This window comes from Lissotriton helveticus, chromosome 5_1 (genome assembly GCF_964261635.1).
Source record: "Lissotriton helveticus chromosome 5_1, aLisHel1.1, whole genome shotgun sequence".
Lineage (NCBI taxonomy): Eukaryota > Metazoa > Chordata > Amphibia > Caudata > Salamandridae > Lissotriton > Lissotriton helveticus.
Window position 1 is genome coordinate 1405139612 of NC_136065.1, and position 15690 is coordinate 1405155301.

General features: G+C 44.0%; 1 protein-coding gene across 1 annotated transcript in view; it reads left to right on the forward strand.

The window, feature by feature from the left end:
• LOC144755450 (AMP deaminase 1-like) overlaps positions 1-15690 on the forward strand; it is a 2827830-nt gene that overhangs the window by 2076575 nt on the left and 735565 nt on the right. The window contains exon 10 of the mRNA XM_078644388.1: positions 9668-9794. Within this exon, the coding sequence (XP_078500514.1) occupies positions 9668-9794 (127 nt within the window). The remainder of the gene's footprint in view (positions 1-9667; positions 9795-15690) is intronic.

Consider the following 15690-nt stretch of genomic DNA (forward strand, 5'->3'; position numbering starts at 1 on the left):
ATACCATTCCTTTGCTAAACAATTTACCTGAAAATGAACCCAAGCTAACACTGAGGAGACTTCAGTACTGCTTGGTAGAAGTTCAGTATTTGGGTCATCGCATTGAAAAAGGCAAGAGAAAGGTGTCACCAGTCCGCATTGAGGCAATCATGAAAATGAGTGCACCTACCACACAAAAGGAACTCGGGATGTTTCTGGGAATGGTTGGCTACTGGCAACAATGGATCCTGAATTTCCCTTTGAAGGCAAAGCCCTCACAGAGGTTGACACACAAAGAGGTGAGTGATCCGGTACCCTGAGATAGCGTTTGCTTGGTTACCTTCGTAGAGCTGAGAGAGTCCCTTTGTTGTGCTCCAGCTCTGGGAATGCCTGATTACAACAAAGCATTTTCACTATTCTACTGTGAGAGCGATGGTTGTGCCCTATCTGTACTCACCCAGACACATGGGGGTGTCCGTGGACCAGTGGATTATTTCTCAGCTACATTAGATCTTGTAGCTTCTCTGTTGCTCGGATGTCTCAGATCCATTGCTGCGACAGGTGTGTGAGGAAACACCTGGGATCCCAAAACAGAACTCAGACTCACCTCCCGATTCCTTGCAGCATTCTTCATTCCTTCTGGGTCCCGATGACAGAAACAGGAGCTGGGACCCAAAGCAAACAGTAAAAACAGACTTCAATTCCCTCTCATCAGGTAGAGAACAAGGGCGTGAGGCCCAGGGACTAATTAGCAAGAGGAGGAGGAGAACAGGAGCCAGGAAAAGAGAGGAAGGACAAAGTCTGTTGGGAGTTAGACACAGAAAAGAAGGAGTGGACACAAGAGCCTGAAGAAGACACAGAGGAGAAGGAACGGGTGCGAGAGCCAGGGGAGGTACCAGAGAAGAGCAATGGAACCAGCCTGCCCGAACCACCGGGAAGCGACACAGAGGGAAGTCCAGACGAGTGGTGTGAGGAGTAGTGGTCACCCAGAGAGGATACACAGGAGCCGCTGCAACTCACAAGAGTTGAAGCAGAATTGGTATATGGCGCAGGAAAAGGTAGAGTTGGATAGAGTAGGATAAAGGGTGGGGAATAGCACCATAATTCTTTTTTTTTATTTTACCTCTTTCATTCCTTTTGCTTGGGGTTTGTTTTGTCTTTTTATTCTTCTTTCATTTTTATTTCTGACCGTCCTATCTTGATAGTAAGAGGAAGAGAAGGGGAAGCAGGTGACATGCTAACCCCCACCTCGTGACATAAGGCCGAGCTTCACGTCACATTAAAATCTAAAGGAGTATAGAATTGCCTAATGAGTGAAATTAGGAACCAGAAGGAATAAATGGTTGTTGTTTTTTTTATTCTCACCATAATTTCATCTGGGTGTGGTCAAGGTTTCTCCTCAACCTATATGCCTAAATTCCTCACACTTACCGTCCCTTTTATTCTGTTTTACACCTCTCCTCAAACTACCAGGGACCCCCTCCTGAGTGCCAGAATACCTAAAAGAGGAAGAAGTAGAAGAGCAGAATGAAAATCACACATAAATGTTCTCCTTAATTTGCCAGTTGGAATAAAACTTATATCAATATTACACCTATAAGGCCTCCTCGTTTTTGTTTCCACCCATCCCACCCCCAAGGTGTAAAAGTATTGCGATGGGTCATCCTATTACTCTATACGTTCCACATTCAGTTGAGTTTCTGATGACGAGAACCAAAACACAGCATTTGACGAATAATAGGCTGACCAGGTACAAGCAGATTTTGCTGCCCACTGATAACATCACCCTGAAGCAGTGTTCAATCCTGCTACCTTGATGCCTATTCCAAATGTTGATGGGGAAAATTGTGAGGACCATGACTGTCTGGATGTGACTGAACTTTGCACCAAACTGAGACCCGACAATGTCGATGAACCACTGCCTAATTCTGATCAAGTCCTTTTTGTTGATGGTACATGTTTAAGTGACAATGATGGTTATTTAAGAGCAGCTCTTGCTATCTGTACCATTTTTGGAGTTGGGGAAGCTGCATGTTTACAAGGAGTCTAATCCGCACAAGTTGCCGAAATCATTGCCTTGAACCGTGCATCTCTTGCTTCTGATCAAATCCAAGTCACTGTCTATATCGATAGCCAGTACGGTTTCAGGGTAGTTCATGAACGCGGACAGCTATTGTCACAGAGAGGGTACTTAACATCATCAGGATTTCCGATTCGGAATGGGAAGTATGTAACTGTTGGAAGCCTTGCAGCAACCACAGGAGGTAGCAGTCGTGAAGTGCACTGCCCAAGGGAAGAGGGAATATTTTGTGACTGTGGAAAACAGATAACAGATATGCCTACGAAGCGGCCCGCTTTTGTGCAACTCATGAATGTATTTTAAATGCGGAATATTCCGGCGAGAGCACAGAAAGAACCAAGCTCAGCCTATGCTAGCCATCGCAGTTACCTGGGAAGAGGGCTGGCGTCTGCAGGGAGAAGCGTCAGATCAAGAACAGGCTGGTTGGATCAGAGCAGGTTGTGAAAAGAGGGAAGATGGCATTTGGGTTTCAACTTTTGGCAGAGCAGTGTTGCCGGATTGTTTACTGAATCCTATGGCGAGACAGATTAATGGAGCACTTCATATTCGGAGAGATGCAATTGTGCGAGTATTCAGACAAATGTGGTTTAACCTGAGATTTTGTGTGGCTGCTGATGCAGTGTGTCATCGATGTGTCACATGTCAACCGATGAATGCTGGAAAGAGAACTGTGGTTGCTTTGAGTCAAATTGGAAGGTCGGGAGGTCCTTTCAAGCAAATGCAGCTGGATTTTGTAGAGATGTCGAGGTGCAATGGCATGAGGTACATTCTGGTTGTAGTGCGCATCCTTTCCCAGTGGGTACAAGCATATCTGACTAGAAGATGTGATAGCCTCACAGTAGCCTTGTTATTGCTAAGGGAGCTTATCCCTCAGTTTGGGTTCCCAACTACATTGGAGTTGAATAGAGGAACTCACTTTCATAGTGAGATTATGAGGCTGTTGTGCACTGCCTTGAATGTCGATCAGAGACTACACTGTAGCTTAAGGGAAATTAATTGGACTTTCAAGATGAGAATAACAAAGGTGTGCTCTTTGACGTCTCTGAACTGGCCTGGTGCATTGCCTTTGGTGTTGATGAGTTTTCACAGCATTCCAGACAGGAGGACTGGGTTATCGTCCCATGAAATTCTCATGGGGATAGTGGTGCCATTGCCTGTAGTGCCATCCACAGCTTTAATTAACATCACCAATAATTTAGTTCTTGACTACTGCAAAGGATTGGCTGATGTGGTTCGTCCTGTGTCTCACCAGGATAACTCTGGGAGTGCCCCGACCTCGAATACCTTTGCCATGAAGTGGGCCCTCGGGATTGGGTCCTGGTCCGAAAACATTTAAGGAAGAACTGACTTGATGCATGTTGACCAGGTCCATACCAAGTGATTTTCGTGCCGAACACTGCTGTGAAGTGTGGAGGTCTGCCAAACTGGATACACGCCTCCCACGCCCCCAGAGTTTCAGGACACTTGGAAGAAACAGCTCCTCTCCCTGAAGTGACTCCAGCCTTTTTACAAGACCACCGGAAAGGGCAAGCCAAGCTGTGGGGGTTCCTGAAGAGGCTGGATACCCACCAAGTTGAGCTGAGGAGGATCATGTTACACAAGGTACAGGTAAAACCTCTGAGAGAGACTCTAACGTTGCAAGTGGTCTAGAGTCTGGCTCAGCTGAAGAGACTGGTGTAGAAAGGGGTCGGTGTTGTAAAAGAAAACTGAAGTCATAAGAGAATTGTGGCTTGTGAGACAAAGAAGGCAGAATCTGAATCTTGCGTCAGAAAGAGACATTGTCCCATATCTGACTAATTTGAATCTGATCAAAGTGAGACAGACTAGGCTCAGGTATGCCTCTCTTTCCGGAGTGGGCTTAACTTGTTACAAATACCTGGGAGAGTGAGATCCAGACATCAGTGCTGATAATCGAGATTGAACTGTTAGTCCCTAGAGCAGAAGTTAATGAAATCCTGACATTGATTGTACCATATCCACTGAGACTAAGTGGTTACGGAACTTGATTCCGGAAGATCTTACATTTTCAGCTTTTGGGAATCAACTATCAACTACTCTTGCAGCAACAATCCAAACTCCTTCGAAAATAGAGTCTGGAGGCTGTATGAGTACGTAAATACCATGGACATGAGAGATTGTTATGTGTGTATGCAGTTGCCTGCCTCTCTTGAGGAGGGTATTAGGTATCATCACCTGCCCTTGACGTATGCCATTGGTTGCAGTTATCTTCTTAGTATGTTCTATGGAAAAGGTCATAGTACTATTTTATTTGGTGCTCTATAAGCACCTGAACAAATATGACTAATACAAGCAAGAAGAGAGAATGGGAAAGTATTTTGAACCAACTGTTAAAGCTACAAACAGCCTATGCACATTTATACAGCTTAACCTGTACACTGACTGAGATAGAAAAGAAGTTTGTAGATCAAGTGGAAGATAGACATTGAGGGTTAACAGTCAAACTTGATAGCAAGGAGGAGGTTTTCAAATGGACTAAAGAAGAGTTATCTCACAAGGCTAAAGCAATTTATTGTCCAATAAATCTGGATTGGGAACAGCCAGGGAAGCTTTGTATTTGGCAAGCACAGAGTGCTAAGACACCATCTTTGTGGGACCGAGTGCATGTGAACATACATTTCTGATTGATGCTTCTACAAAGACATTTTTGCAGGATGCAGTGCAAGCGGTACCAAATGAGTGTTTTGTGTGTGAGAAAATGCATCTGTCTGACTGCCGAACAATTGGTATGGTACATGCTATGTAGCTGTTGTGTTTCCTAAGATATACAATGTTGACGATTTTAAGAGTTTGTAAGGGAAGTCAATGCACCAAGAGAAACATGGCACCAGTGCAGGAGAGATTATTGGATATGTATTTGGAGCAATGATACCTAGTTTGAGAGTGGTCTCGAATGATGTCAAGATTAGAAGGTAGTCAAATATAGTAGATAAGTTGTCAGTCAATACAGCTCAGCTAGTGTTACATGTAGATTGAGAGATCGTCTTGACTAAAGATTTACGGTGAGGCAAAACCGCCTTGCTTTAGACATGTTATTAGCAAAAGAGGGCAGAGTGTGTAAATTCCTGAGGGTTCAATAGTGCTGTACGTATATCCCAGATCATAGTAAGGATCTGAGGAAGTACATAAGTAACATCACTGGGATACATCATGAGATAGATGATTGGGCAACTGAGGGGATATGGGATAACATTGGAAAGGCTTCTTTGGAAATGTTGGATGTTGGTTTGTGCACCTTGGGAAAGGAATCATTGGCTATATCCTGAAACCAATAGTAGTTGTGATTTATGTCATCTTGTTGTTGGGAACAGTGAAGGCTTACAAGTGGTATCAGTATAGATGTAAAAGAGAAAGGAGAATGAAAAGACTGCAGGACAGTCACTATGAGAATTCCAAGTCCTTAGAGAGGTTTTGACAAGGAAGACTGGCCACAATCTGTTTAGGTCAATTCACTGGCCACAATCTGTTTAGGTCAATTCTTTCTACAGGGAGATATAATGTGATTGTGATGACACTTGCCATTAGAGGCGGGACTGATTTAGCACAAACATGTATTTTTCATTTGTAGGGGTGCATCACAATTGTGAGTAGTCTGCACCCACATATATTCCTTTGTTGAATGAACCTGGGACATTAGAATGTGAACTGTAATAATCTGAATGGTGACGTGTTAGGAATATTTTCAATGCAAATGTGAAGAAATTAACATTGCAACTAGATGTTTTACTTGAAAATATTAAAATGCAGAATTTGTACATGCTGCTGACAACTATTCACATATTTGATGTGCTTGTGTAAAGCATTAAGTCAGAAATGCCCGGAAATAGTGCTCATTTTATATGTCATTTCATGAGAACTTTGTGCCAATTCCTATATTGGCCGATTTCTGTAGGCTTAAAATGCATTTTTCCCTTGAAGCTCTTGCTTTAGATTTGATGGTTGAATTTCCTATGCATGTTGGATTTGTTCTTTCTGACTTTTCTGTTGCAGGTGGAGGATTCACCTTTGATAGTTAGAATAATGATTTTGCTTTAGAAGTTAGGCTTAGGCAGAAGAGGATACATTAAGAGCTGATACTGATAACAGAGAACTGTTGTACTTTCTCATTGGAACAAGCCTGGGAATCAAGGTCATCTTATCAAGGCCTGTGAGCATCACTGCCTAATGGAAAATCACCTACGGCAACTTGACTGGATGGTGTGATGCTACAATGCATCCTGGGATACTACCTGTGGTATTGATGTATCCAAGTTAGGGAAAGTGTCCGGGGACTTCTTCCTTGCCTTGAGAGAGAGAGCATCTTAGAATGAGCTCTGTAGCTTTATGCTACTTGAACCTTCTAAAAATGAAGAGACTTCTTAGGAAGACTTCACAAGCTGACACCTAATGGATCTTGCCTTGGGAAATGCTTTGTAGGGATGATATAGGGACAGATTAATGCTTTATACCCACAAACTGCCAATGAAGGGAAATCTTGATATCTGCGCAGTCATCTTTTGTTTCCTCGTTCGTTAACTGCTAATTCTGTGAATATTGCACTACCTTAACTTCATCTGTAGATTTGGCTTTGTATTAGTCCCAATTTATTTCTACACCAGCCCCTTGAGGTGCCTGTATGTTTAACTGTTCTTGGCTTTGTTACAAACTAACCAAACTTGATTGGGAGTCTGTGATTGTTAGAAGTCATGGTAAATCGGAACTGAAGTGATTGATTCACTAACAAATCCTCTCCCCTCCACACTTTCATGCTGATAAAAAGAGCCATCAACCTGGGGTTCCAGAGTAGATCTAGAACATGGAACCCAGCTCCTTTACTGCTGCTGTACTGCCGATCCCCTTTAAACAGAACTCCAAAGCTAGAAGACGACGTTTCATAAGAAGCCCAAAAAGAGACTAGACCTCAAAAATCATCAAAAGGAATAAAAATATTGTGTGATATGCTTTAAAATCATACTCAGTAATGTTTGCAGATAGCCAAATACTCCTAGACTGCAGTGCAAAATATCTGTGTGCCAGATCCTGAAGCTTGTGTTTAATTTCCATCTCTTATTTAAATATTAAAATAACATAGAGGTTTTAATTCAAAATTGATTGAGCTATGTATTCATCTGTAAACAGATTAGCTTAATTCATGCACTTACCTTTCAACAAGGTATTGTACATTTGTAAACGCAAGTACTTTCAACAGTACCAACACCACTACTAGCCATCGCACTCCTACAAGAGGTACAATTCAGACTATTTTTATGTGTTTTGATTTATTAAACACACTTGTTGTGCTTATCTCACACTCACAAAGACAGTGCCACAATGTTTAGACTGTAACAAGTGCCTGGGCCCAACACCAGAAACCAGCAGAGTTCAAATTAAGCACTGCTGGAGCCCCACATTTTCTAAATAAAAACCTGCTTCAGACTATTTACACTACTGCTGGCTAAACTGTACATCATCTCTACTATGTTGTCAATGGCCAGCTAAACAGCAGGGATTATGCACTATTTTGTAAGCCACTGGGTAAACAGCAGAAATTTTGTACGGTTTGGCCGGTGACCGGGTAAATGGACACTTCTTCTTTGGCAAGTGCCAAAATACTACTCTCGTTGTGAATTGGCCCAGATATATGTTATATGTCATGTTTGTTGTGTGTGAGATTTATCGTGGAGAGAAAAAGTTTCATAAGAAGGACCCCCTCCTCCCTGAACCACAATGGTACGTTATGTTATATAAACTTCCATAGCGCGCATCACCCATTGGTGTCTTGGCACTTGAGGAGGCAAGAGCTACTAAGCTAGAGTATTATTGATTAGTAAACAGCCAGGTCCTAAGTTCCCTCCTGAAAGTGAGGAGGGTGGGTATGGTCTTGAGATACAGTGGGATAGAGTTCCACAGCCTAGCTGTGCAGTTAATGAAAGGAGTTGGCCTAACGGCTAGGGCGCCCGACCTCGGACCTGGGAATCTGGGTTTGAGTCTCAGTAACGACGCCAAAACGTCCTGTGATTCTGGGCAAATCACTTAATCTCCCCGTGCCTAAAATGAATGTGTGTCCGCCCTCATGTAACGTAACTGGTGCTATGTAAAGCGCTCTGATAACTGATTCGGTTCGGGTCTAGTTCACGCTATATAAAACTCTGCAAACAAAAAATAAAAAATGAAACTCCTTCCACCCTTGTTCTCTTTCCTGATTCTTGCTGTGGTAATCAATTTTGCATTGGTTGATTGCAGAAGTCTACTTGGTGAATGCCAGTTAAAATCCTTCCACAGCAATTTCGGTCCTTCTCTGTGCAAGGCTTTAGGAGCCACACAGAGTGCCGTGAATTTAATCTGTAGTTGCACCGGGAGACAGTGAAGCTCCCAAATGCCTGCAGACATCGATCGGTATTTAGGGATATCCAGAGTCAAACTGGCTGCTGCATTCTGCTCTGCCTGGAGCTTACGAAGCAGTTTAGCCTGGAGATTCATATATAAGCCATTACAATAATCCAGCCTTGACAATATCAGTGAGGAAACAAAAGTCTTTTTGGTGTTTCTGGGAATAAAAGGACATTTTTTTCCTCAAAGTTCTGACAGTGAAAAATGAGGAGGATACTACTTTTGACACGGGGTCCTCATGTCTGAGTTTATCATACATGATAAATCCAAGATTTTTAGCTTTAGTCATCGGAGATTGATGTGAGCTCAAACTGTCCGGCTACCAGGCAGGAGACCATGCTGGAGAGAGATTGCCAAACAGAATATCCTCTGTTTTACTCAAGTTCAGTTTTAGGCAATGTCTACTCATCCAGTTGCTTAGGGCAGTCCTGCAATTGTGTAATCTTAGAGGGTAGTCGATATCATTACCTACATCTGACACAACCAGTTTGGTGTTATCAGCATAAGATGTTGGGTTTAAATTGAAATTTTGAAATAGAGGGGCAAGTTCTGAAACTTAGATATTAAAAAGCATTGGACTCAATGAAGAGCCCAGAGGGACCCTACATAGCAAGGTAAAGGGTGAGGATTTAAACTGGCCAAGATTAAGAGTTTGAGATCTCTCTGATAGAAAGGCGGTTAATAACGCAAGAGCTTTACCTTTAACCCCTATGGCGTTTAAACAGTGGACCAGTAATCCATGATCCACAGTGTCGAATGATGCGGATAGGTCTAGCAGTATGGGAGCTGCTGACCATCCGCCATCCAGTGCCATTCTTATCTCTTACGTGGTTTTTAACAGTGCAGTCTCTGTACTGTGATTTGCTGTATACCCAAACTGACTGGGGTTCAAAAGTTGATTGTCAAGAATAAAATTGGCTTTGGTCTTTACTCTCTCTTACAACTTATTTGTATATATTATACGTGTATATTATTTGCATTAACTATGAGGAGGGCGCCATGATCAAACATCTTACCACAGTAAAATAAGGTAGTTAAATAGTGCTTACCCAAGCAGGAGAACTGTTTTACAGGTCACACTATACATGTTTGTTGTTAAGTTTTCCTGACTGCTACATATTCTACAAAATGATCATTCATTAATATGTATCAACATATGCTTTGCCTCATGTCTGTCACTGTAAATATGGGATCTATTTAGCATGTTGTTTCTCTGTGCAGCGATATTTTCAGGAAGAAGAATGTTGTACCTGATTTTGGAAAATATTTAGAAAATATCTTCCTTCCGTTATTTGAAGCAACATGCAGACCTCAAGACAATAAGGAACTCAGCGTGTTTCTTAGGCACGTAAGTGATATTGAAATGAACAAGTGAAAATATTTAGTTGTAGATTACGTTAACATTTACCAATAACAGAGACACTATTGACCAAAATTGTTTTTAAGCTTTAAACCTTTTTAAAACTTTATATATGAAGGTGAAAAAATACAGTGTCTGTTAGTTACATTTCCTCAAGTCAATCAAATGTTGCATTTCTCACTTGAGAAGTACATTAAGAACATTTTGAAATTGTGAATTGTAAAAGCATGTCACAGTGCATGCACAACTAAATGAACAGGTCAGTCAAATTAGAAACATTTAGTGGTCTATTAGGATGGTGGGCGGATCGCCACAGTCCTATCGGCGGTGGCGATCCGCCCACCAAATCACACTACCGGACGGCCTCTTACCCCCGCCACATTAGCATGGCGGGGTTACCGCGGTGGACAGAAAGACTCTCTGCCTCTTTTCCGCAGTTAGGCAATCGACCCAATCGCCAACCGGGCGGAAAAGGCCCATAACATGGTTATGATCTAGCATGGCGGAGACTCCGCCATGGAAAGGCATGCAGAGTTTTCTTTGGGGGCCTGTTGCAGGCCCCCAGGGGGGTGGGAGGCAGCACTTGGGGGGTACACATGGTACCCCCAAAATTAGCATACACAAGGTGGCAGGCATCCCGCGGTGCCTTTCACGTTGAGCATGCCAATGCACAACATGCATATATTGCATTGTGGCAGGTACTGCTTACAGCACGGCCCGCCAAATGTAATATATACGGGATGCCACCATGGCAGTGGCATCCTAATTGGCGGTGTGGGACCACCACAGCACCACTGGCTGCCGGTCTCAGCACCGCTAAGGTGGCCATCCTAATAGACCCCTAAGTAGGGCAATTGAAACAGTGATACCTATTCGGGGGTCCCTAAGCCAGTTCAGCCTCTGAAAATGTTCCTATGAAGTGTTGAAGCGCCGTTCTCATGTGCTGTGCCCAAGTGAGGAGGATCGTGGCTTGTGCTGGCACCTTCACAACTGATTTTGAGCTAGTGAAGTGGAGGTGAGACCGCTCCATGAAACTGAGGATGCACACCAAGGCTGTGGGAGAGAGGCAAGGAAGCGCTTGCCGAATCCCTAAGAACATTCCCATCTTGGAGCAACTTTCAGGGGAGATCTCCCATCGACTGGCTTATCCTGGTGCTGCAGTGACATAGGAGGTACACCTATAGGGCCCAACCCAACTTAGGAGAATGAAGGTAAGGGTACTCAAAATAACAGAAGCAGCACCTTCATCCACCAAACCTTGTTAGCATGTATTACAATACAACAATAGACACGCAGATATTTTTCTTCAGGTCTGTATTAATTTACTAAACATACATTAAGTATTTCAGGGTACTTTTATGCAGTGCTTCCATAACATGAATATTGTATTCAGTACATGTAATAACACATTCATTTCAAATTCAAACTGTGCTCACTTAGCAGGGATATTAAATAAAGTAAAACAGAACCCAATCAATCAGTCAAAAACTCAAACAACCTCATAGGGATGCTATTATTCACATGTTAGCAGACGTTATAAAGTGCACTGTGACTCTACGGGTAGCCTGGCGTTGAGATAGGTGAAGTCTGTTGAGCCCAAATACAGTGGAAAAAGATGGTATTCTGTTTCAGATAAAAAGATGGCATACCATTTCAGATAAAAAACTAAAGTTACACCCTGGGAAAGAGCCAGGTCTTCAGTTTCCTCCTGAACTGCATCAGATCTTCCATCCGTCTGAGATCATTTGGGAGTTGATTCCAAAGCTGTGCCACTGCAACACTGAAAGCCCTTCCTCCAGACATAACCTTTAAAGTATGTCCCCTTGCGTGGGTATTATTAAGTGTCCATCTGCCCAATGTCAAGGGGTCAATCCCTAGTCATAATACACCCAAACTCTCCGACGCTGTGCCTACAAGTTTTGATCTCCTTTGGGGACCTAATTCAGTGAGATCTTCCTCTGGGATCTCCCTTAAAAATCAAAAAATGTATAGACAATCAATGAGCTATTATGGCAGTGGGCTGGCCCTCAAGCTCCACTGCTAGGACATGACCTTCTCCTGCCCTACGCTTGTCACAATGGCTTCTGCTTCCAGGTTGAATCACAGAGATGCGTATTCAGTGAAGTGTGCTGTAGTGATGGTTGTCAGCGCAGAAACGGACCTCCGCAACCATCAGTGGGGTTTGGGCACTGAGGCAACATAGTTAGCGGGGCTGCCGGCCATCCTAATTTAGTGTTGCAACCCCAAACTCCCAACCAGCCGCCAACACAAGGACAGTTTTATATGGCGAATGCCACAGGGGGATCCACCAGGTTTAACACCAGGAGGTAAGTAATGCTTCAATTACTTACCGGTAAGTGCATTACTCTGAGTACGTTTTCACCCTAATTAATTATGTAATGAGGCTGCCACACCTCACAGACACACCCAGTTTCCTTCCAAAAAGTTGAAAAGCCTACCTCCCCATGACCTCCAGTTTTGGTTGATGCAAGTCCCCACTTAGTACATTTGGTCTGATCCCAACAGGGCAGGAGGGAGGGGTTAATTAATTAGGGTGAAACGTACTCGGAGTACTGCAATTACCGGTAAGTAATTGAAGTATTACCTCCTTGTTACGCTTTCCTCTCTATTAATTACATAATGAGACATAGCAAGCAATAACATTGACCAGGAAAACTGATTATTTATGCTCAACTCAGTTTATTTAATCCAGGAAATAAACCTCCTATTATTTCATAAAAGACAGCACTTTTGACCCCAAAACCTCCTCCAGGCCAATTTCCTGCATAACTCTGTAATGCTGTACAAATGTAGCAGCCCTACAAATCTCAACCAAAGATGCTCCCTGAGCCTTTGCCAAGGAAGTAGGCATGGCTCTAGTGGCTCTACCTTCCACCTCAACTGGACATGGAATGCCAACCTCTCTATATGCCAGTGCAATCAGAGACCTGATCCACCTACTCAGAGTCTGGGTGGAAGGTTTAGATCCCTTCCTAGCCGGTCCAAAATTCACAAACAAAGAAGAAAACATCCTGAAATTAGAAACACTGTCCAAATAACGTAGAATAGCTCGCTTGACATCCAAGGAATGCAGCTTCACCTCCTCCGGGGAGGAAGGATTAGGATGAAACACTGGTAAAAAAAAAAACTCCTGCCCCTTGTGAAATACTGAATTTACCTTAGGATGACAGAAGGACCAGGACATAAAATGACCCTGTCCTTGAATACCCTAAAGAAAGGATGCCTTACTGATAAGGAACCCAATTCCCCCAACCTCCTCCCTGAAGTAATGGCAACCAGGAAGAAAGTTTTCAATGTAAGCATTCTCAAATCCACCTTCACAAGAGGTTCAAAAGGAGACTTTTGCAACACCTCCAGGACTTAGGAAAGATCCCAAGATGGGCATACCAGTCTAGCTGGAGGCTTGAGATCAAGAAACCCTTTAAAAAGCTGCTGCATCTCGTAAGTTACCCCAAATGTCCGGAAAGCCTTAATGGCTGCTCATTAAATCTTCAGAGTGGAAACCTTTAACCCTAGAGCAAAACCATCCTTCAGAAAAATCTAGCACCTTCACCAGTTCAACTGACTGTGGGACTAAATGCTTAGTCGTACACCACTTCTGGAAAGTGACCCATTATCTAGAATAAGCAGAAAGAGTGGAGGCTCTCCTAGAAGCTGGAATGGAGAAAGCCACCTTCGCAGAGACCTATATACCTGAAACCCAGTCCTTTAGACCTCCAAGCCGTCAGCTGGAGAATTATCAATGGTTTGACCTGAAGGCAGGGTAATGCTAGGGGGCATGGAACTACTGGAAGAAGAAACCCCTCGCTCATCCTCATTGGCATTATCAGATGGGACCAAGCAGAGTGGGGCCATACTGGGGCTACCAGTATCACCACTGAATTCTCTTGCTTCAACCTGATTAGGGACCGCAGAAGAAGAGGAAAAGGCAGAAAAGCATAAAGGATCCCCTTTGGCCAAGGACAAGGCAAGGCACCCACTGCCCAAACCCCCGCCTCCCTCACCCCTGAACAGAACAGGGGAAGAAGGGTATTCCGAGCTGATGCAAACAAATCTACTACTGGGAACCTCAACTCCTGATAAATCCTGTGAAAGGCCTGCTTAGTCAGACAAACGTCCTGAGAGGAAGGAAGTTCCCTGCTCAATGTGTCCGCTCCAACATTCAGTATCCCCTGAATGTAAATCGCTCCCTGCTCCAATACGCTGTCCTGTGCCCAAAGAAAAATCTGATCGGAGAACCTTGACAATGCTGGAGATCTTGTGCCCCCTTGTTTGCTCGGATAGGACTTGGCTGTATTGTTGTCTGTCCAAACCAGGACACCTTTGCCCTTCGACCGAGGAGCAAATGCAATCAGGGCCAGATGAATTGTCTCCAGCTCTCTCAAGTTGGATGACCTCAACTGCTGCACCCTCAACCAAAGACCCTGCCATGCACCAAGCCAAGCCCCACAACCTGACAAGCTGGCATCAGTTGTCAAGATGACCGGTGACTGGGGCATTAAGCTGGACTCTTTCCTGATGTGTGTGGACTCCATTCACCAAGAAAGCTCCTCTCTCATCATCGTTGTCATCAGAATCCTCACTGACACATCCTGAGATCCTGAGGACCAATGACCCAAAATGTGTCGCACCGCCTTGTTTAGATGGAACCTGGCCCAAGGCACTAGAAAAATGGTCACTGCAAGGTCTCCCTGCACCTGCATCCAGTCTGCTGCAGTGGGATTGGCCTGCCCCAACAATTTTGGCAAATGAGAGTGAATCTTGTTGATCCTCTTCTCTGTCAGCAAAACCACTCCTGTGCTGGTTAGAAACCTTGCACCAATAAAAGTCTGATCCTGAACAGGCTTGAGATGGGACTTCTTCTGATTCCCTGGAAACCCATGATGTGCCAGACCTGAAAGAGTTTTAGTGACATGACCCACAGAGGTTTCCAGGGAGGATGAGAATACCAGGCAATCATCGATATATGTTAAGAGTGCGATGCCCTCCTGATGCATAACTCCCACCAGAGGAGCTAGGACTTTAGTAAAGACCCTTGGTGCTGATTTCAGACAGAATGGCAGAACCTGAAGTCGAAAATGCTAGGGACCCACGGCGAACCTCAGAAATCTTTGGTGAGGTCTGTAAATGGGGACGTGAAGGTTGGCAACCTGAAGATCGGTGGTGGCCAGAAAGTCGCCTATTTATACCAAAGGAATAACTTGCTGCAAGGATAGCATTGTTAAATGGATTGTCTTTACCCACCTGTTCACTCCTCTTAAGTCCATTACTGGCCTGTACTCTCCGTTTGCCTTCTGCACTAGGACCAGAAAAGAGTAAACTCCTTTGTCCCTTTCCAGTGCCGGGAACCTCCATAATTGCCCTCTTTTTCAAAAGGGCGAGAATGCTGGACCACAAAGCCTCTCTCATTACTGGATTCCTTGGAATAGAAGTAGAAAGAGTTCCTGAATCTAGAGGTGTTTGAATGAACTCAATCATATAGCCTCTCCGAAGTAGACTGAGCACCGATTGATCTCTGATGGACTCCTGCCAAACGCTGCCAAAGTCCAACGATCTCCCTCCAACTGGGCCATCCCCTACCAGAAGGAGGGACTAGTCAGGTACTCTCCGTTTGCCTTCTGCACTAGGACCAGAAAAGAGTAAACTCCTTTGTCCCTTTCCAGTGCCGGCAACCTCCATAATTGCCCTCTTTTTCAAAAGGGCGAGAATGCTGGACCACAAAGCCTCTCTCATTACTGGATTCCTTGAAATAGAAGTAGAAAGAGTTCCTGAATCTAGAGGTGTTTGAATGAACTCAATCATATAGCCTCTCCGAAGTAGACTGAGCACCGATTGATCTCTGATGGACTCCTGCCAAACGCTG